Source organism: Mustelus asterias, chromosome 10 (assembly GCF_964213995.1).
Source record: "Mustelus asterias chromosome 10, sMusAst1.hap1.1, whole genome shotgun sequence".
NCBI lineage: Eukaryota > Metazoa > Chordata > Chondrichthyes > Carcharhiniformes > Triakidae > Mustelus > Mustelus asterias.
In genome coordinates this window covers 43,590,113-43,612,549 of record NC_135810.1, presented here as the reverse complement: position 1 = coordinate 43,612,549, position 22,437 = coordinate 43,590,113, and the positions used below count along the sequence as shown (strand labels likewise).

The 22,437-nt window shown below is 40.2% G+C and overlaps 1 protein-coding gene across 1 annotated transcript in view; it reads left to right on the top strand.

Moving 5' to 3' along the window:
* The first annotated feature begins 4,900 nt into the window (after positions 1-4,900).
* Positions 4,901-22,437, top strand: part of efnb2a (ephrin-B2a) — a 63,099-nt gene continuing 45,562 nt past the window's right edge. The window contains exon 1 of the mRNA XM_078221676.1: positions 4,901-5,599. Coding sequence (XP_078077802.1) covers positions 5,478-5,599 — 122 coding nt within the window. The 5' untranslated portion in view covers positions 4,901-5,477. The remainder of the gene's footprint in view (positions 5,600-22,437) is intronic.

Sequence of the window (22,437 nt, the reverse complement as noted above, 5' to 3'; positions counted from 1 at the left end):
CAAAACCTGCTCCACCTGTCCGAACTAAACTTACTCTCAGTACTGGATCACGTTTTCACACACTTTCTTTTCCTCATTCCCTGTCTCTATACATACACACATACTTAGCATCGGTGCATAGACTTGGCCTCAAAGAATGCAGTGGTTTAGTTTTGGGATTTAAATCACAATCAAATAATATCACTAAAGAAACTTTGGAATTACATTTGAGGAGACAGGTGCGAATCTTGTGAAGCGGGTTTCATAAACCTGTTCTGAATAATTTAGACCTGAAAATGGGAAAATACAGGGTTTATAGGACTAACTTACTCAGAGTGCCAGCATTGTGCTACATAACGCTATGAACTCACTATCTAAGTTTAAGATTGTTTTAGTGTCGCAAGTAGGCTTACATTAGCACTGCAATGAAGTTACTATGAAAATTCCTTAGGTGCCACACTCGCTTGTTCGGTACACTGAGGGAGAATTTAGTATGGCCAATGCGCCTAACCAGTTATAATCTATCAAGTTATAATCAATCTGAAATAATCCAGTTATACATTTTAAATAATCGGGTACATGAAACCTTGGGGGGAAATAAACGTATTTTATTTTCTATCACATTGCAACAATAAAACAGATCTGTTAAAAATAAGTTTCTAACTGAGCGGTTTACAGATTTATATGATTTATGAAGATTGTAGATGATCAAAAATCATCTTTCACTATAATTTAAGATTTCGGTGTGGACAGACTCCGCTTCATGTGCGCTTCATTCCTGAGCTGATCTATAGCAACTTCATTTTAAGAAATCCTAGCATTTCAGCATCGCAAGTTCTCAATCCAACTACCCAATGGATTGTTTATTTTAGCAAAACATACTTAGGATAAATAACATACATGGAAAACATCTCGACAATGTCAGAACACCAGGGACATAAAACTAAAGTATTTAGTTTGAATTGGACTCCAATTCTGCGGGGAGTTACATTGAACAATTAAGGCTTGAATTCAAAACACATCAAAATGTTTCATCACCAGAATATTAGAAACTTTTCTTTAATTGTTTGCTTTCTGTTCTAGTTGTGATAGATTTTTGAGAAAACAAAGCATACGGATTATGTTGACCAACTAAATAAATAATTGAATTGGATACAAAGTAAATTTAAAATAAATATGACGTTTTAAAAAACCAGAATTGTAATAAGGATTTCTTGTACATCGAGTGGCTTAGATTTTAGAAAGTGTACTCACTAATTCAGTGTGTTTTGATTTTTAGATTTTAACTGTACTGCCGTGGGTTAATTCATGACAGTATTATATACATTGAAATGTAATATCTTACCAATATGCTATCAAACGGTTTTAGAAAGGTTTGTGTTATTCTGACGGGTGTTAAATATTAATTTATGGTACACCACTTTGCATAACAAATGCATTGAGGAAGATTGTGGGAAAATGGCGAAATGCCATTTAATAGATTTGCGAGTTTGCTTTGAAATGGGTTTTTGGATCTTGTGCGATGAGTAAAGGATACGTTTTCGAGATCTCGCCGAGCAGTTACTTTATAGATCGGACGCGGTGGTCAAATTTCTTATTTGTTCGGTTTCACATTGCTGCCAATTCTTCTCGTGGTAAAAGGGAAAGATCAGACACTTTGCAAATCAACTATTTCCGGTACTTCAGAGGCTAAAACTTAAACGGTAGCCGGAAAATATGAACACTTCTGGTGACCTGTTGTTAGAAAAACAAATAGTTGTTTTTTTTTCAAATTTGTGTTTTTCTCTGTACCAAAATCGATTATTTAAAAATAAATCAACAATTTGCGTTAACTAATGTTCCCCCCACCTGTATTTTTCAACCTTTTCAATACCGGTCCTCACTGAGTTTTGAATCGGGTTGGAGGCTACAGCCGCGGCTGTACATAGTAGTTTGTTTTATTGTTTACAAAAACCTTTTCTTTTGGTTGCGCAAGGAACTCAGTTCATTCAAACTTACGGGAATGCGAGGCTCTTCTAGTTAAAAAGACTTCTAAGGGAACACGGTGCTCTTTACTTCGAAGTTGCATTTGCGCGTAATTGGAGAAGCTAAACGCTTCTCAGGGCGTATTTCCCCTCCCGCGATCCATGTTATTAATTACCGGCAAGAATCGTTTCATCGACCCTCATGATCACCGTGAAAATCACCGCATTAAAATGCTGCAGTAAACGTGTCGACAGCTGTAGTGGTTAGGGGTGATGTTGAAAGGGTTTACGATGGTTTGTAATCCTTTGCTGTTGTTGGGAGACACGCGTGACCATTTCTGTTTAACTCATTTCTTCTCGGGATGGTGGGCGGGATAGACAAACGCTCAGAATGGAAAAGTCAATGCTCCCGCAACTCGAATTTAACGATAACCGGGTTATCACCTCATTGCTGGCGGAAAATGTGAACATGTCCTGGTGTCTATCTATCCAACTTTTTAATCACCAACACCCCGTTTGATAACAGAATGTTACTATATCTAATATCGTTGCTTTTAAATTGGCCCTCTCCCCATTGAAAACGCCAAAAAGTGACCTAAAATCTGGGTCAAAGCGACATTCTAGGTGGGAGGGAACTCGTGGGAGAACAAAGCGTGTTCATATAAAATCACATTTCTTTGGATGGGTCTAATTTCATCGTTCAACATTATCGCCTTAATTATGGAGAAAAGTTACAATATTACAACATCCGTCGATCCAATCTGCCAAGGGTTAATTTAGATAAACTAGTACATTGAGTGGACGTTTTTAAAAGAAGTCTTACCTTTATTCATTACTTAAAAGTTATTGACTGGCATTGTAGCGTTTGGAATGTGTTTTAGTAAAACACTAGCTTCCTTTTCATTTTTTTACATGGGATTTGCAGGAGAATTCAAATTTGAGTAGATGAGTCCGAAAACAAAGGGGAATGTTGTTTCAGGGCTTCATTGATAATTCGTCGCCGTTTGAGATGATTCAATCACCTGCACAATATTCAGAGTAACACTCTGATCAGATTAGACACTTCATTTTTGTTGCTTGATTTTCTCATTATGAAGTTCATTTACTGTCACAATTCTGAGTCATCAATAAACTCGTTTAAAATAAATTGGATTAATTGCTCAGGATTCCGGACACTCGGGATCTCGTGGCTGTAAATTAGATTATGTCTGGCGTCTTGACAATTTGTTTGCTTTATAAAACTAACACGCTCTTCGTACCTATTCCTCCCTTGTCTGACATTTAGTTACAAAATATCCTCATGGAACAATTCGGAACCTCTGCAAAACATGTGTACGGCTTACGTTTCTCACCCCAACTGTATACTTTTTCACTTTTCCATTAACTTGCATTTTTCACTAAGTGTACATTATTTTCCCATTAATTGCACATTCACTTTCTGTTCTCTGATTGCACAGTTATCCTTTTTCATTTGCTCAAATCCCCTATTAATAGAGTTTGGGGATTTACTACTGCATTAAAGGGATTGGATAAGGGGTTACGGCACAAACTGATTTACTGGCCAAAACATCAGTTTTTTTTTCTCTCTAAAATAAATCTGGGGTTCGTTGTTGCGTGCCCATTTTAACATCTCACATTAACTAAACTTGTGGACCAATCAAACCCATTTCAAAAGCTGCCTTGTCCCTTAAGAAGATATCGTTTGAAACGTAATGTATCCAAGACACCGATCTCTTAATGGAATCATTTAAATATTATGTGCAGAATGAACCTCAGAGTCAGAATTTCAGCTTTCCCCCATGATTAGTTCCCACGAATTTCAAAAGTTATATTAAATTATCTCAATGGCTTTAAAAGTCCTCCAAGAAGCCAATTGTGTCGGTCAAGTTAAGACGGTCTGCATGATATTTTAGTGAATAGGTATAATCGTGAAAAGTTTACCGTGACAATAATTGTGCCGCGAGAATACATCAAAACTTGGAAGGTAATAAAACCCAGAGGATTTTGATCGCCGGGGTGTTCTTGAGAAAAATGTACATTTGATCTCTAGTGGGCGCTGTCGATCCATGGAAAAGACCAAAGTTAGCCGGGATCCTGACTGGCGCCTTGCATATCATACCTTCACATCACTGCATTTAATGCCCAGCCCAGAACGAAATATATCATTGCCTTTAACTAGCCGTGTAATCCTTTAAACAGAACACAAACGCAAGGAATTATGGCAAATCAATGGATCTTGCATAATTCTTTATTTCTCGGGTTAGGTGCCCAGTTATTTATCTTCAGAGTGTATATTTCTCAAGATTTGCACCCCCCCCCCTCATTTGTTTAGTGCAAATATGAAATCTTGCATGTGCAGTCGATGTCCCAATCCCCAATGCCATGTTACAGGATTGACCACAGTAAGAAGTTTAACAACACCAGGTTAAAGTCCAACAGGATTGACCAGCCAGAGGAAATCTGTCAGTGAAACAACTTTATAGCAAAGTAGAAACTTTATCAGTTTATTGAAGTGAGTATAGTGGATTGTGGAGAACAATAATCCCCACCCTACCAACTCTTTCCCATAAACCCCCTCCCCCCAACCTCCCCATCAGCACCTTCATCAAATGATAATGAGATTTGTGTTAAACCGCAATTTCAATTAGCAAGTGTAAATGAAATAGTGTGAGGGTTTACACAGGGACAATGTTTACTTGCAGTGTTTTTATTTGGTTTACCTGTGCTGTTAGGCTGGCTGGCTGCTCACTCAGAATCAGCCTTTCAGGCCAATGTAATAATAACAATGGAGGGGGGGTGGAGAGGCTTTGATAGACAGCTCTGGGGACCAATGGAAATGCAAATGTGCCTGTCAGTCAGGCTGCAGGTGGCTGTCTGAGCCAATGGGAGGCTGAGTGGGTATTCCCCCAGCCGGTTGCTAGCTGGTATATAAGGTTCCTGCAAAGCGCTGCCTCATCACGTCCTGGACCGTGTAAGTGACTAAGTGGATCGCTGAGCCAGACAGAAATATCCACACTTACAGACATATATAACACACAGACACGCATAGAGCGCGGTGTGCATACACATCGCTCCATACTTGTGCTTAACAACCCAGCGGACACACTTGGACATATTTCGCCAGCAACAACGATTCACTAATCGAGGAAAGAAAGAAAGGTTTGCCATCACTGAGATTGTGTGTTTTTTTTCCCCTCTTGCCTCGTCCTACCGGCTGCGTTGCAAGCAAGTGTCTAAGGTACAAAAACAGAGTTGCAGCGATTCAAAGTAACAGAGCGGACGGGGAACGAGGAGGGCGATCGGAAGAGTGTGAGAGCGAGTTCTCTTCCCCCTCCGTTCTGCAGACAACTACTTCAGCGGATCAGCAGCAACTGCGAGCGGAGAGTCCATCCCAAGTTTCGGCCAGGCAGTCTCGGATCAGAAGTGCGCTTTTGGTTAAATAAAAAAGGGATACCGTTCAGACATTGAGAGAGGGGCCACCCAGGATAGCCGTAAATATATATTTCGACCTCCAACTGGACAAAGTGATCGGTGATGATGGCGATAAGGAACTCGCTTTGGAAATACTATTTGGGAGTTTTGTTCGCTTTATGCAGGATGGCAATATCAAACTGTGAAATTTTGGCACCTATATACTGGAATTCCTCAAATCCCAAGTAAGTGAGCAGCTGATGGTCTTGTTCAGGTTCAGCACCTGCAGTTTTGGATGTTTTATTTCTTGTGATATACACAGAGAACGCAGTACAAGGTGGAATCAACTGTACAGTTCAGTCCCCCCCCTCCCCCATATCTGTGTTACTGTAATCACAAAGGTGTGATCATCCACACATTGTGTAGAAGGGGCTCCTGTGATCTGTGTGTGGGGGGAGGAGCTCCTGTGATCAGTGTGTTTGTGGAGGGGGCTCCTGTGATCAGTGCTGGGGGGGGGGGGGAAGGGGCTCCTGTGATAGTGTTTGGGAGTGGGGGGAAGGAGCTCCTGTGATAGTGTTTGGGAGTGGGGGGAAGGAGCTCCTGTGATAGTGTTTGGGAGTGGGGGGAAGGAGCTCCTGTGATAGTGTTTGGGAGTGGGGGGAAGGAGCTCCTGTGGTCAGTGCTGGGGGGAAAGGGGTTCCTGTGATCAGAATGGAGGAGGAGGGGGCTCCTGTGGTTAGAGTCGGGGGGGGGGGGTGTTGTACCCAGTTAGATGGCTGTTTATACCGAGGGCCGCGATTACAGAAGGATCTCGGGGACTCAGCTGTGAATTGTTTGGCCGCGCTCTCAACGCGAGACCAAGGTTGCTTCAAGCTGACTGCTTTGATACATTGAATGGGTTTTTTATATCAGAATGGTGAGGGCAGGTGGGATTTGATGAGCGCTGGGGAAGTCAGAGAAGCCGGTATCTACATGGATCCAGTCTGCGTCTCTCTCTGGTGAGCCCGGGCTGGGAGAGCAGGAATATGGAGGTAACCAGGAGGGTTGCAATAGGAACCGTGTGGTGCTCTTCCTGCGGGGAGATGGGTGGGGGGCGGGGGGAGAATCATCAGTAGACGCGGGTCTGAATCCCAGCATCAGCAGGCAGTCAGATAGAGAGGAGCAGGTGACGTTAGTGGGAGATTGTACTAATGTTTGGGGGGGGGGGGGGCGAGGCGATGGGGGATAAAGCGATTCTACCTGTCAGTGTGGTGGACAAGACTCCGCAACCAGCAATAAACCTGCATTATGGAGGCTTTGGCCAAGTTTTTCTTTAACCGTAAGGCGATTCTCTGCAGCAAATCTAATCAGTTCCACAAGCCCCGAATTACCCCAAATCCTCAGGTTAAAGTTGGTACAGAAACACCGAGTGCGGAGCAAGCTCTTATCAATCCTGCACCGGAGGCACACGCGTTTGGAAATGAAGGCATAGAATAGGAATCAAAATGAAGTAACCCACAGCCGCCCGTCCCTCCTGTCCACTCGACCCAAAAATCCCCCTTTGTCCCGCTTCCAGCAACTGGAGTTGCTGCGAACGTAATTGGTGTAAGTGTTAAAAAAGAAACAAAAAATGAACCCCCACCCCACTCAAAAAAAAATGTAAAGCCAAACTATAAATTCTAATGTGAATCCCCAAACCTGTCAGCCCCCCCGTCAATGAATGAGCCTTTTAGATTTCTGTTAGCACTCTTATCATTCCAGCGCCTGTCAGGAAAGGCAAACAGCTAAAATCGTGTTGGCCCGTGAAGTGTTTTGCCCGTGATTCAGCCTCTTCTGGCGAGCTGTGTTAAACCTTTTCGGTTGGAATTCATTGAGCAAATGTTTGTTTAAAGTGTTAAACTAAATGGAGTGTCCCAGCTACCAAAAAGCAGGGCATGATAAAAAAAACTTGATGACGAATCTAAATAAGTCCAGTTTTGCCTCCACCTTTTTTTTCCAGACCTGATCCCTTAAAACGAGTGACTCACCCCATCAGCATTTAAAGTTAATGGGAATTTTCCGGGGTAGTTTTATCGGTTGATTATTTTTTGCATTTTCATCATATATCTTAAAACGCCAGACGGAGATTTTTAAAGCACTTGCAACGTGTTTTATGACAGTTAATAACAGCTTCTCTTATAAAGTGGGAAAATATTCCCTTGTTACAAATGGCGATGTTCAAATTATCTCTAGTCCTAAGTGTAACTTTTTTCTTGCCTCTGAACTCGGTCAAGTGCAGACTCTGGAGGTTATTGCCCGAGTTTTAAATGTACAGCACATAACGCTGCGAGTTAGTGCGGGGTTAAGACTGCATGTTCCTCTAAATCAGGGATCGATGGAGTCTGATCGAACCTAACAGGGTTTGGATTAGATTTAGGCACACAATAAAAACTGGAACATTGATTGAGAAATCACATTACAGCCTCACCATTTATCTTCAGCCAAGTTGACAGTTTCGCTCAATAAAATGAAAAGTTGCGTCAATTTTCTTCCGCGCGTTGGGAAACGAGAAAAAGTTGAGAGTTGCTCTGAAAGTGCCATATGGTCCAACGTCGCACAAACTAACCTCCGGAAAATGCCCAGGGCGCTTCTGTTCTCTGGCCCCAGACCTACAGAAAAAGATCTCATCGGCATTTCGGAGTGGATCGGCAGGTGCGAACTTTTTTTGCTCGGTGGGGTTGGAGGGGGGGGGGGGGGGGAATAGTCAATTTAAATTTTATGAACATAATGCAAGCGGAAGCCACGTGCTAACTACATTTGTTGGATTGGAGAGTCGATTTCAGAGTAATGGGTAGGGGGATACATTTCTCACTCTCCTCCTAACCGCTCATTGAAAACTTTAGCTCCTTTCCCCGACTACGTAAGTACTCAAGTCTTAACTTTCAACAACTGAGTAGATAGATTATCGAAGTAACCCCGTCAGCGGCCACTAGAAGGAAGAAAGTTGCGAGTAGATTTGAATGAATCATTCCCCAGCTATCTCTCCAAGCGAGCACGGTCACAATCTCCCTAAGAGACAGCAGCAACAGGTAACTGGGTTAATAACTATACTGGATGGTGAAAGAAATATGAACCAGAGCCATAATCATCAAATAGAGACAAATTAAAGTCTGGTGCAGAACATGCTTGAGGCAGTGGAGCATTGCACAAGTACCCGGGGGCATCCTGTGCGAAATGAAACACTTCAGTTACAGCGTGTTCTTGGAAAGGTTTGGATCTGAAAATGATCATGGTCATTGCAAATAAGGGAACCGTGCAGAGCAAATGGTGCTTGCGGTAAACCTGAGAACATTTTCCAATTCTTCTTAAAAATAAATAACGCAAAACTCTTTCACCCAGGATTTTTGCGAACGGCGTGTGATTGAAACCTTGCATCGTGTTTGCGAAATTCAAATCTTGGCCTGCATTAATATTTTGCGGTTAAAATGAGTATTCATGTTGCGCCCTGGCGCTTTTGCGTGTCTCAACACATGCCCATGGATGTTTAATAAATCCTTCAACTTAAACAGTCATGTTGATGTACCACTGGCGCGGTTCCTGACAATATATATAAAACAAATAACAAACTTGAAACTCATTCAAACTGAACTTAGTTTTAACATTGTCTAATTGGTGTACTCAAGTTAGAACCAAAAAACCCCCCCAGAATATTAACAAATTAGGAACTCTGGTATTAGTTTTTTTCAAAATTGAAGGACTTCTGATAAAAATGAACGGAAATTTCAGACAGGCGATAAGGTTTATTTCTGAAGTGCCGCTTTTTAGTTCATGAGGAGGTGGGGAAGAGATGCAGATCTTTCCAAATATTACAATCCTACAGAGGTCACTCTTGATGTTTAAAGCAGCAGACCCTTTCACCGAAATCTCAGTCGATAGCTGTTGTAGCTTTTTTTATATATACTTCTGGGTTTTTGACATTTTTCTTATTTCTGAAAATCATCGTATTTCCCACAAGATAGACCAGGGGTTGGGGACTGAACAATCGTCTTCCCTACCGGGGTCAGATTGTACAACGCATTCTGAGACAATTTTACAATCTAAATCAATTATTTTCCATCAGAATAATTGGAATATTGCACCTGATGATGCATCACCAATATTTCCTTATTGGGTTTAGAGACTTTTGAGACTCAGACTTGAGTGGTCGATGGCTTTGTTCAAAGCATAACCATTATGGAGCAGGTATCTTAATATATACAGAGTTGCCAGCCCTCTAGGATTTCCCTGGAATCTCGAAGATTAATGACTAATCTCCATGAACACCACTGCCAATTCAGGAGAAAACAAATTCATAGTGTCATGAAAAAGGGTGTTTTTTTTTCTTTCAGCCCTTCTGTTGATTACTTATTAAAATATTGGAGATGGGAGTAAATGGGACAGTTGGTGATAGAAAGTGATGAATTTAAACCTGCTGCAATATATTGAAGTTGGCCAATTTAAGGAGAGTCAAATTTTGCTTTGAAGTTATTGTATTTTCACTGTGTTGTGCATCTGTTTACAAGGGCCTGCTCCAAGGTGGCACTTAAACTGTCTGACAAGGGCAGGCTTGTCAGATCTGCAGTCTGCTTTGTAATGAGTCAGAAAGTATCTTCATGCATTGCAGGGAACTGGTAATTTTCTACAGCTCATTGGTTTGATGCAATAAAATCCCACCAGAGAATGTCCATGTAGTATGTTGAGATTAATGAGCATCCTGTTCATAAATACACTGGTTTAGATGGAGCATTTGCACAAGTATAGGTTCATTGCTTGTTTGCTCACTAGGAAGGAATTTTTGCTAGCTTGATGTAATGTTACTCCAGTGCTCCTGCTGTAATGACAGGAAGCATGGATCAATTATAGTTAAATTCAGTAATACATGTAACTTATAAGATCTTTATTCCCTAAACTCAATTGTTATCTCCATAACTCTCTTGGAACTCAAAAGAGTTGGAAAGATAATTCACATTTTCAATCAATGATATAATCAGGTGATTTATTCCACAAATAGTGAAATAATGTATTTAAAATTAATTTGAACAAATTTCCCCTTTCCAAAAAATGTGAAATAGGTTTCAATATTACTCAAGGGTTTACAATAATTATTTATCATGTCCCAGAATTATATTACTTCGCTTCAATCCCATTTCTTCTTAAACTTAACTGCCTTATTGCAGTTGCAAGGGTGTAGTTTTCTGCTTATTCACCAGTGCTGGCAGTCAATGCCAGTTGTAGTAGAGAGAACTATACAGTGTTTGTGGTTTGCATCAGGGGGTTTACTTATACAGAAGACATAAGCACACTTACCACCCTCTAATTACTGTTGCTTGCACATTTTTACAACAGCACTCTGTTGCTTTAAATCCTCAGAAAATGGGCAGAAACTCCTTAAAAGTTGGAATTGTTCAACTAGTAACATTATCCAGATACACAAGTGCACAAAAAAGTTATTTTTTCTGGTGTGGGTGTACTGCCTATACATAACCATAGGAAGATCTATATTTTTCATTGCTGCTTAATAGCAGATGATTTGATCAACACGCCAGCTAGTTATTCTGTTCAACCTGTGTTCATAATATACTGAAACAGACCATATTGTATCGACTTTAGAACTATGCAAATTACAGCACACATGGAGGTCACTCAAGCCACTTGCTAGCTGTTCAACTGGAGCTATCCATTTTCATCCAATTTCCCTGGTCCTTTCCTCATAACCTTTCCATTTTTTTCTTTCCAAATTCTTATCCAATTCTCCTCTTAATATTGGAATCTATATTTCAATAGTTGCTAAGGCATTCATGTTCTAATGATAATCTTTAAAATATATATATACTTGTTGCTTGCCTTTTTTTGATCTTTCATTGATATTCTTGAGTTTCCCCCTCGTTATCCATCTGCCAATTAGTGAAATGAATCATTCATTATTCACTTCTTTCTAAAACCCTTTGTAATTCTGAAAGCCTCTATCAGACCCCTTTCCTGTGGCAATGCAAAAAGCCCCAATTTTTAATATTGATAACCTCTTGTTTTTGGTATAATTCCTTGTTGTACCTTTTGTGTAGTACTGGTACCTTTCCTGCGCAGGGGAGGGAGGCGTGGAATTGATTAAGAAGGATGTCGCTTTTATCACAAATTCTTGTTTCAAATTTCCCTTATCGATGGAAATTTTACAGGCCAGCAGGTGGTAGATTAATAAAGAAAAACACAGGGACCAAACCAATCTCTTCTGACCAAACAACAGGAGATGGTGAACTATAATTATTCATGATTTCAGAAAATTAAAATAAAATGGTAAATCATTGGCATCTTTAGGGATTATAGTGTGCTTTTAAGGGGAGATTTGAGAGAAGCTGTACAGATACCATTAGTGGGATTTCTTTTGAATCTGGCTTGACTACCTCAGTAAAAGATGTTTTCTTCTAATTCCTCTCATAAATAGTGTACTTAGAGGATGTTGGAGAAGGTTGTTATTTGCTCCGTGAATCTCACTGCCACAATTGTGCTTTCTATCTAAAAGAAATTCAAAGAGACGCGAGTAAAATATAATGTCTACCAATTGCCTGTGCACAGCACATTTTACCTCAGCCTGTCTGTTTAGTTCAAATCATCAAAGGTAGAGGCAACACCCTTGATATTTTTCGATAAAAGCAGATTCTGGGCAGGATCCAGGTTTACATCATAATAATCCTAACCACAAAAAAAAAGACTCGTCATTATTTTAGACATAATATCGCAGCCATTAGTCTCCATGGAGGTCGGGGATAGCGACCAGGCAGTAGCAGCTCATGGCACACAGAGCATGAGAAATGCAAATGCCGACACTGGTACTGAGACGAAAGGCTGTGCTTTATGCTCACGTACCCTGAATGACCAGGCAGTGGATTTAACTTCATTAAAAAGCATGTCACTTTTCAGAGAAAGGACAGCTCTTCGATGACAAGTTATTCCATTTGCATTTTGAAAGCCCATCAGCATCTGTATTATTGAGGCCTTCAAAATTCACAGGCATAATTTAAACTAGAGTGTGCTGTGCACTGATGTGGCTATTTGATGGCAGGATGAAAAACTGAGATTTGATTTGATTTCAATGAACATATTCTCAGTTCTTGGCCAACTAGTTTAAGTAGCCTAAATGATTCATTCCTGCGGCTGTGTTTACTGTTAATGCAGAAAGGCAGTTTTCCTACAATGCAATGTAATTTTTATTAATATTATTACATTTTCAGACACACTTGGTGACTTGGTTCAGTAGATAAATGCAACATTGTGATTAAAATGTCAAGAGATGCAACTTGAGGTAGCACTGGAGTGTGATCATTAGTTTCTGTGTCCCTGAGTTAGGGCAGATAAAGAGCCAGGGTCCCATAGAAGTCCCTGACCCTGTTGGAAATGTTTGAGAGGAGCAGAGATCAGATTGTCTGGCATTATGCTTGAAAAAAGTTTCCTTCAGTAACCAATTTAAATAATCACATCTTATCCATAATAACCTATAGATAGCTTCTTTGCTGTAGGTAGAGACATGTAAACTCACTTTTGTCAGTATTATAAAGTTTTCCGGATATATAATTCTTTAAAACCATTTTAAAAATCCGGTGGTTTAGGATCTTTGGAACCAAACGTTGTTTAAAAATTAATTTGCTTCCTTATACTTGAGAAAGATCCTTCCTTTGTTATCTTAATTAAATACAAGTTCCAATTCTCAAATTCTAATTATTGCTGAGACCAATCTTTTCTCGTAATGAACCAACATATCCAAGTTCAATTAATAAATTGTTTCAAGTTCAAGAGCATCATTGTACAAGGAATACATTGACATAACCAGATTTCAAAAGCGGAAACTACCTCATGCATTGTGACAACTGAAGACATACGAGCCTGGGAATGATCTTGGGTAAAATTATACAGACACTTAACATGGGCTTGTAACAAATTCATCTTTATGTAACATTAAGGGAGACATTACATTGTATAAAATAAGCATGTTCATGCTTCTTTTAAAACTTGATTGGCTTTGATATAATATGCTACACATTCATACTGCAATATCTTGAGAGAATGTGTAGGCTCATTGGGGAAACCTCTGTTAATTACCTCCAGGGATTATTCTTGTGTCAAGCAGTTTTACATCAAATAGGACTGATGAGTCCTTTCATACTGATCATTGAACGATACCAACTAATCTCAATGTATTAAACATTTGTAGATAAGCAGCTGCATATTGATTGCATTTGGAATTGGCCACAGAACTTGCATTTATATCAGGACATTTTTCCTTCCTTAAATACTAAAACAGTAAAAACTTGCTGTCATGTGGTACAATAAGTATATGCACCTTATGTATATTTTTGCAACATTCTGTGAAACAATTTGTGTGCTCTATGGATAAATTGAACCCATAGAAGTATGATCCTTGTTTTCTTTTAATGGGAAATCTTTAATTCCAGTAGGAGCCACCATTATCCAGGATGTAAGCTCCTGCAAAATGGTGCGTTTGACTCTCCCGGTGTTACAATAACATGTGTTAGGAGGGGCAGGTGAATAGACGTAAAACAGTACACTGTTGTCCTCATACCTTTAGTGTTCACAAATTGATCACCACGTCTCGCATTCTGCACAGATTTGTACCTGATTTTTAAAAGTGCTGCTATGCTTATTAGAACCAGTCTGATGTGTTATTGTCAGGAGAATTTTAAGTTGCACTCTGATGAAGAAACCAATAATTTGATAAAAATAAATTGCCGCAAAGTACTGAGCATGTAAATAAGCAGGAAATGTGAAACAAAGCCGTAAATACCAATTAAAAGAGTATGACAAGACGAATCGGTACTTGCTAACAGCAGTCACATTGTTACTGTATTTGTGCTATGTTCTTGTCTGTAAAATTGCATGGGAATGCAGAAGGTTTAGCTGCCTTAAAGCAAAAAAAAGTCATGAGAAGCTGTCTTCAAACTTTTACACTCCCACCTTCATGATTAACCTCTGAGGAATTTTAATTTTGGCAAATATGCAATCTATTTCTCAATCCTACCTACCTCCAGATCAATCGTGAGAAAGACGGTGCACTTATTGTACTGTCAGGCAGATCTCTATGTATTAAGGGGTGAAAATGAGTCCATTTGCAACGTTTGAGTCTTGACAGTTGAGCTTTCATTGGAAAGACAACCTGCTAGTCTGCTTTGATGTTGAGCGATTTCAATATGATTTATGCATCGAACTGTTGATTGAAATTATGTAACATTGAAGGAATGTGGGTGTAGATCATTCTTTAATTTCTTTTAGTTTACAAATGAGGGAAGTAACAAAAGTAATTGCAACTCCTGCGGCTTCATGGAAGAAGTTAGGTCAGGCAAAAACAGTCTTGATGTTGGCTAATTTTGAGCTTAGGTAAAAAAGTTAGAGAAACCTTTGAGTTATTGCAATAAAGTTGAGGCTTTACCTCATAAATTGGACAGTCATGATGCATGTTTGTGTCACAAGCCTTCTGAGGTTCTGCAGCTCAAAGAATGATATTTATGTGGAAAACTTGCAGAGTGAAGAGTTGACAAACAGGTTTCCCTAACTGCTGAGAGTTAAACTGTAATAATTTCCTGATGGACATGTTTTCTCCCCCAGTATGCTTAGATTCAAATTATCATAAGGCAATTCATTGCAGTGTATTTTTCTGTTTAACTGGAGTTGAGAATTTAAAAAGTATGTTTGCCAAAAGTAATACTGCATCATGTTCTCCATAGAACCCATAGAATCCCTATAGTGCAGAAGGAGGCCATTCAGCCCATCAAGTCTGCACTGACTGTCCGAAAGGGCATCTTACCAAGGCCTATCCCTCACCCTATCCCCATTACCCCAGCACTTTTATCTAGCTAATCTACCTTACCGTCTTTGGACACTAAGGGGCAATTTAGCATGGCTAATCCACCAAACCTGCACATCTTTCTCCTAATACAAAAGCAAAATACTATGGATGTTGGAAATTTAAAATAAAAACAGGCTGTAAATACTCAGCAGGCCAGGCAGTGTCTGAGAGGAGAGAAACAGAATAAGTGTTCCGGGTTGATGACCTTTCATCCACTATGTCCATATTTCCCTTTTTGATATAAAAGCTTTAGATATAGATTTGACTTTTTTGACACATTTAAGTGTTTGTTTGCTGATGCATCTATGTGTTTTCTTCAGACTTTTTTCAAGTGTGGAATCGAAAATTAGGAGAAAGCCATAACACAATCATCTTCTATTTAAAAGGAAATCAGCCCTCAAGTAATTGACAATGAAAGGATTACACTGCAGATTGGAGCAGTAATGTAAATCAAAGGCCCGAATAGAAAGAGCCGGATCTAGCACGATTGAAATAAACAGTCACAAAGACATCAGCTGTAGTAATCTGATCGTTTCTAAAGCAAACTACCAATCCATTCCTTTCTGATTAATAATACAGCAAATGCACCCATTTTATATACAAAATATAAGCGGGAACCAGGAGTTGCCAAGGCAACATATAGATTTTGTTCATGTCCAAACTGACACATCTATCATTGTAATTTGAAAAGGAAAGGAGAGAAGCAGTGTTTAGAGCTGTTGAGCATTTTACTCCATAAGAGAAGGCTGGGATTAGGATATATAAAAGGCCTGTTTTTTGGCTTGGATTGGAGGATGGTAAAGAAAAGCTGCTCAGTTCTTGCTCATTCATTGTGTGTAATATGAAAAAGGTAGATTTAATTTGCTGCTTTATTGAAGTCCTGTATGCCTAACGCTCTAGATTGTACCATGGGCTGGTTAGTTTTTTTTTAACTCCTGGCCCAGCAGCAGCTATTCGGTTGGATTAAGCTCGCTTTGAGATTGTTTCTTTCATCTATTTGTGCCACAGACAGGAACATGCTGAGTCGCAACAGAACGCAGGAGGATTGGTAGGGCTGAGGTTATCTGAAAGGAAAACAGAGCGCTTTTGATGCAGCCATCTTTCAGGCACTGGCTTTGGTCTCACACTCCATGAGAGGGGCAAAGATAAACATAGCACATTGTTCTTGCAGCGCTCTGTTAACTATGTTTCTGAGTGCTGCTTCTTACCCAGTATAACTAGTCTGATCTTCAGTATCCAAGCCAGCTATTTCCCACCATGATCCCAGTAATATCCAGCTGGTCTCAGGAAATGGGAGGAAGATGCAGTATCAAATGCAGAATCTTTCATAAAAAGGCTTTTACGTTCGATATTGAGGAGATTGTGGAAATGGGGAAGTAAAAGAAATTCCTGCCGAAGCAAGATGGTTCCTTTTTGTTGACTTTTCAAGAGCCTGTTGTATTCGTACATCTTAATTTTTGTTCCCATGTGGAATGCTAAAAAGACTTTGGTAGAAGAGAGCAAATCTAACTGAGTTTGGGAGTATCTTTGTGTTTCACTAGGTAAAGCAAGTTTTATTGGCTGTTAATTTGTATTTCAGCAGGACAATTCCATTCTGTGCCATTTGGAAGGAGACTTTCTGATTTGGGCCTAATGATAACATGAGGTTGAATTTTTACCATCAGATTTTAAAGAGTGAAAGTGTTAGAGGTTCTGATGAGGTTTTAAGATTTCTTCGAGTCAGCACAAAAAGAGGCCTTTCGGTCCATGTCTTCACTGGCCATCAAGCACCTATCTATTCTAATTCTATTTTCCAGCACTTGGTCCATAGCCTTGTATGCTATGGCATTTCAAGTGCTCTTCTAAGTGCTTCTTAATGTTTTTGTGTCTCTAGACATGCAAGAAAAGGTCAAGAAAAATTGGGCAAATGCATTCTCGCCAATAATCTTTACCATTTTCCTCCATCCTCTGCTGTCCTGAAAATATTGCCTCCTTCTGGAATACAGTGATGTTCACTCTCCAGCTCCTTACTCAAATGAATATTGTTCATCTGTGAGCCTTGGAAATAAATAAGGGTGAGAAATTTAGCCAAATTTGATCTGTCCTGACCTAATGTCCACACAGGCATTTAGTGAATGATGATTTGAAGCTGGATGATTTTTGCCATCCTTACTTGGCCTGGCCTACATGTAAATCCACAGCAATGTGATTGACTCTTAATGGCCAAACAAGCCACTCCGTTCAAGGGCAATTAAAGATGGGTAACAAATGCTGGCCCAGCCAGCGACACCCACATCCCATGAATGAACAGAAAAAAAATTAAAGCTGGGACCTTTTTGTTCTGTACAGTCCAGCTACTCACTGAACAAACTCTAAGGCACCCTCAAATAGAATGCAAACCAATCTCAAGAAGAAATAGAATCTTCATGTCACCTTGGCATCCCACAAATATGACTAGAGCAATCTGCCAAGAGTATTGTTATTCTGATTTGCTCTGAATGAGGTAGCAGTAAAACTAATTCAAGATGAAAATAGAAACAAAACTATTTGTGTTAACAATTTGCCAGGTTGTGAGCTGAGAAGCCAAAGCTTTCCCATTGTGTCAACGCAACTAAGAAACATAGAGATCTGTGAACAATGCTGGAATCTGGGGAAGAAATGCTAATCAATAATACCTGTGTATTTAGCACTTCTGATGATTCCTACCATTCCAAAATTTAATCAATGAGCCTTCAATCCAATGGGACGAAATAGAAAGGGTTGAGAGCTTCATGTTTTTAGGTGTCCAGATCACCAACAACCTGTCCTGGTCCCCCCATGCCGACACTCTAGTTAAGAAAGCCCACCAACGCCTCTACTTTCTCAGAAGGCTAAGGAAATTTGGCATGTCAGCTACGACTCTCTCCAACTTTTACAGATGCACCATAGAAAGCATCCTTTCTGGTAGTATCACAGCTTGGTGTGGCTCCTGCTCTGCCCAACACCATAAGGAACTACAAAAGGTCGTGAATGTAGCCCAATCCATCATGCAAACCAGCCTCCCATCCATTGACTGTCTACATTTCCCACTGCCTCAGCAAAGCAGCCAGCATAATTAAGGACCCCACGCACCCTGAACATTCTCTCTTCCACCACCTTCCTTCGGGAAAAAGATACAAAAGTCTGAGGTCACGTACTAACCGACTCAAGAACAGCTGCTTCCCTGCTGCTGTCAGACTTTTGAATGGACTTACCTTGCATTAAGTTGATCTTTCTCTACACCCTAGCTATGACTGTAACACTACATTCTGCACTCTCTCGCTTCCTTCGCTATGAACGGTGTGTTTTGTCTGTGTAGAGCGCGCAAGAAACAATACTTTTCACTGTTTTTAATACATGTGACAATAATCAAATCAAATTGGCAAAAAGATAGCTGGAAAAGCATCTTGCACTTGTGAAACTTGCTTCGACTTCCACTCCAGTGCAGAAAAATAAAAGAAGTGAGTTTTCACTCTTGGATAAACTTATCTAAAAAGTGAGCATAAATTTTTATCAAAGATTCAGGCAGCAAAATAGTTATGGTTTTAGTCTGTTAGCTAGAACTGAAATATTTCAGTCTCAAAGTTTCAACAAAATAATTTTTAAAAATGTTGATCAACTAGTTAGCAGATTGCAGCCCGCTGGTACAATGTTGAAGGCAACATTTTCTAGTGTGAGATATAGAGACTTCGAAAGTGATACTGCAAGTGACTGGACTTGAAGCATAACATTCTTCTTCCTCTCCCCAGAAAGTTGTGAACTCTGGTGTATTTTCTTGCAGTTTTATAACTCAAAACAATTACATTTTCTCACAATTTATTAACTATTATTTTCTAAGTCTACACCATTATATAGAAATTTCATGTGTCTTCAGTTGAAGTGATGCAGCAAGTGTGGTGGGTGGTGTGTAGTGATCAGTCCGTTCATTACCTCTTGCTTTCAGCTCTCATCACTGGTTAGCAGTGTGACTATTGTGGAAAAAGAGAGCTAAGTGTATAAGTCTCTCCTGTCAGTACATAGCCTCTTCATCAGCAAACCCTATTGTAGTGTCTCCCTGTGACGGCATACATAAACTGTGGACCTAGGCTAAACTACAGGGGCCTCAAAGGAGGCCTGACCCCCAATGCCTGTCATAAAAGGCCCACCGACATATGGTTTTGCCCTGATACCCATGAACCAAACCCCACAAATGTGGGTAAATAGCCCCACTCTTGTGCATGTCGTGGGAGAGTAGAAAACTAAGGGAGTAAACCGTAGCAGAAAATCCGGTGTGGAGTCCCTTAGGCAGTAATAAGACCATAAGACCATAAGACATAGGAGCGGAAGTAAGGCCATTCGGCCCATCGAGTCCACTCCACCATTCAATCATGGTTGATTTCAACTCCATTTACCCGCTCTCTCCCCATAGCCCTTTATTCCTCGAGAAATCAAGAATTTATCAATTTCTGTCTTGAAGACGCTCAACGTCTCGGCCTCCACAGCCCTCTGTGGCAATGAATTCCACAGCCCTACCACCCTCTGGCTGAAGAAATTTCTCCTCATCTCTGTTCTAAAGTGACTCCCTTTTATTCTAAGGCTGTGCCACCGCGTCCTAGTCTCCCCTGCTAATGGAAACAACTTCCCTACGTCCATCCTATCTAAGCCGTTCATTATCTTGTAAGTTTCTATTAGATCTCCCCTCAACCTCCTAAACTCCAATGAATATAATCCCACAATCCTCAGACGTTCATCGTATGTCAGGCCTACCATTCCTGGGACCATCCGTGTGAATCTCCGCTGGACCCGCTCCAGTGCCAGTATGTCCTTCCTGAGGTGTGGGGCCCAAAATTGCTCACAGTACTCCAAATGGGGCCTAACCAGTGCTTTATAAAGCCTCAGAAGTACATCCCTGCTTTTGTATTCCAAGCCTCTTGAGATAAATGACAACATTACATTTGCTTTCTTAATTACGGACTCAACCTGCAAGTTTACCTTTAGAGAATCCTGGACTAAGACTCCCAAGTCCCTTTGCACTTTAGCATTATGAATTTTGTCACCGTTTAGAAAATAGTCCATGCCTCTATTCTTTTTTCCAAAGTGCAAGACCTCGCACTTGCCCACGTTGAATTTAATCAGCCACTTCTTGGACCACTCTCCTAAACTGTCTAAATCTTTCTGCAGCCTCCCCACCTCCTCAATACTACCTGCCCCTCCACCTATCTTTGTATCATCGGCAAACTTGGCCAGAATGCCCCCAGTCCCGTCATCTAGATCGTCATCTAATCTGTCATTTATCAGGCAGCTTTCTGGCAACTCCTGCTGTGGAACTAGTGCCAAACAGTAATGGTTTCATCTTTCCTTTGGACATTACTAGCAGTGCTAAGAGGGGCCTGATGCTTGGGCAGCTCAGGGTAGCCATGCGATCTACCAAGACCTGAGCCCTGGAGAGGACACTCCAGCTTCAGGGTTTCCCCAGCTCTCTTGAGTCAGTGGCGACTTCATTGACTGGGTCATGTGAGTGAAATGGATGGCCGCATCCCCAAAGACATGTTGTATGGCAAACTTGCTATCGGCATGAGACTGATAGACTGCCCACATCTCCAATATAAGGAGACTTCAAGTAATTTGAGTCAATCATGGGATGTTTTTACTGCTCACTGGAGTGCCTGGCACAACTGGTCAGAAAGAGTGAAGAAAAAGCAGAAGGCAAAAGAAATGACAAGATGATGGGAAATTGAGTCTGCAGGAAGGAAAAAAAATCAGTCGACCTCAGGACAATTATTTCTTCTTGTGGGCTGTGGAGAGGATTGCAACTCTCAAATTTGCCTCTGTAGCCACAACAGATGATGCTCAGTACAGAAGTGATCCACACCATGGGCACAGTCCATCGTCTTCTGAGATGGACGGATGTCTAACTAACCAAATAGAAATTTCAACCCCTCACATTTAACATTTGTTAATTTTTATGTGCTTCTCAATGTACTCTTCTCAAAACAACACACATGGTAATTGTCTAGTGACACATTAATTCCATCAGCCGCTTCTGAATTATATCTTATGCATCACTTATTCTCTTGATTACATTTATTCTGATGAGTCCCTGCAATAGCTAGGTTTCAAAGCTGTAGCCAAAATCTTTGTCCTATAAGCACTGAATGCCGCTTATTCGGTGTCTGAGACTGTGACCTTATCGCAAAGGAATTAACTAAATTTAATATAGATTGTAACACAGATAGGAGCAGGAGTAGGCCAATCATCCCTTCAAGTCTGCTCTGCTGTTCAAAGCAATCATTACTAACATATCTCAATTCAGCCTTCCTGCACTATCCACCTATCTCTTGATCCCTGTAGTATTCAAATATCTACTGACCTCTACCTTGAATATATGACCCTGAGCATCCACAATATGTCAAGGTAGAAAATTCCAAAGATCTACAACCAAACGCATGAGCAAAATATTTATATATGTAAGTTAGTGACATAAGTGCATTTTCATTCAAATATAAAGCAGATTTGATTTCTTAGCATTGTGGCCTATAAATCAATTCTGCCTCTACAAGATCACTAGAAAAACAGCAAAAGCTACAAATATAAACCTCTTAGTTTATGAATGCAGTATAAAATCTGAGGAAATTCCTGACCCGGGGGTCTCAAAGTTGCATTGGTGAATTCACAAAATGTACAGAGTTTTAGATTTCATCTTTGCTGAAAAAAATGAATGTGTTGCTTAAAATATAAATTCAGAATGGCTACCATCCAAAATCAGTTACTGTCAAAAATGTATGAATTTTGGGATATAAGTGCTGACTTGACCACTTCTGGTCCACTATAGGACTACAAGACTTCAAACTTATAGACATTCTAGTCCAGGATGCTCCACTAAAATGAACGGACTAAGCTGAAGGTCTTGAATGTATAATAATATGCTACCCACTCCCTGGTATGTCTCAGGTGCGGCAGCATTGGAATTTGTTTCATCTCTTATCCACTGCGTGTGTCTAGTCACAAGCGCAAGTGAGAGAGGCTGAGCACATGCAGTAGCTAGTAGGTAAATCTGTATTTTCAGTGCTGGCCTTTGCCCAATGTTTATGCACTCCATGGCAAGATGAACAAATTTTGCTCACATTTATGTAGATTCGGCAGCTCAAGAGAACTGAGAAATAATCATTGGATTCAAATTGTAGATAGTTGATTTACTGCTTATTTTCATCTTCATCCTTGCAGACAGAGTTCCATGTGCTGAGAGGCTCCCATATT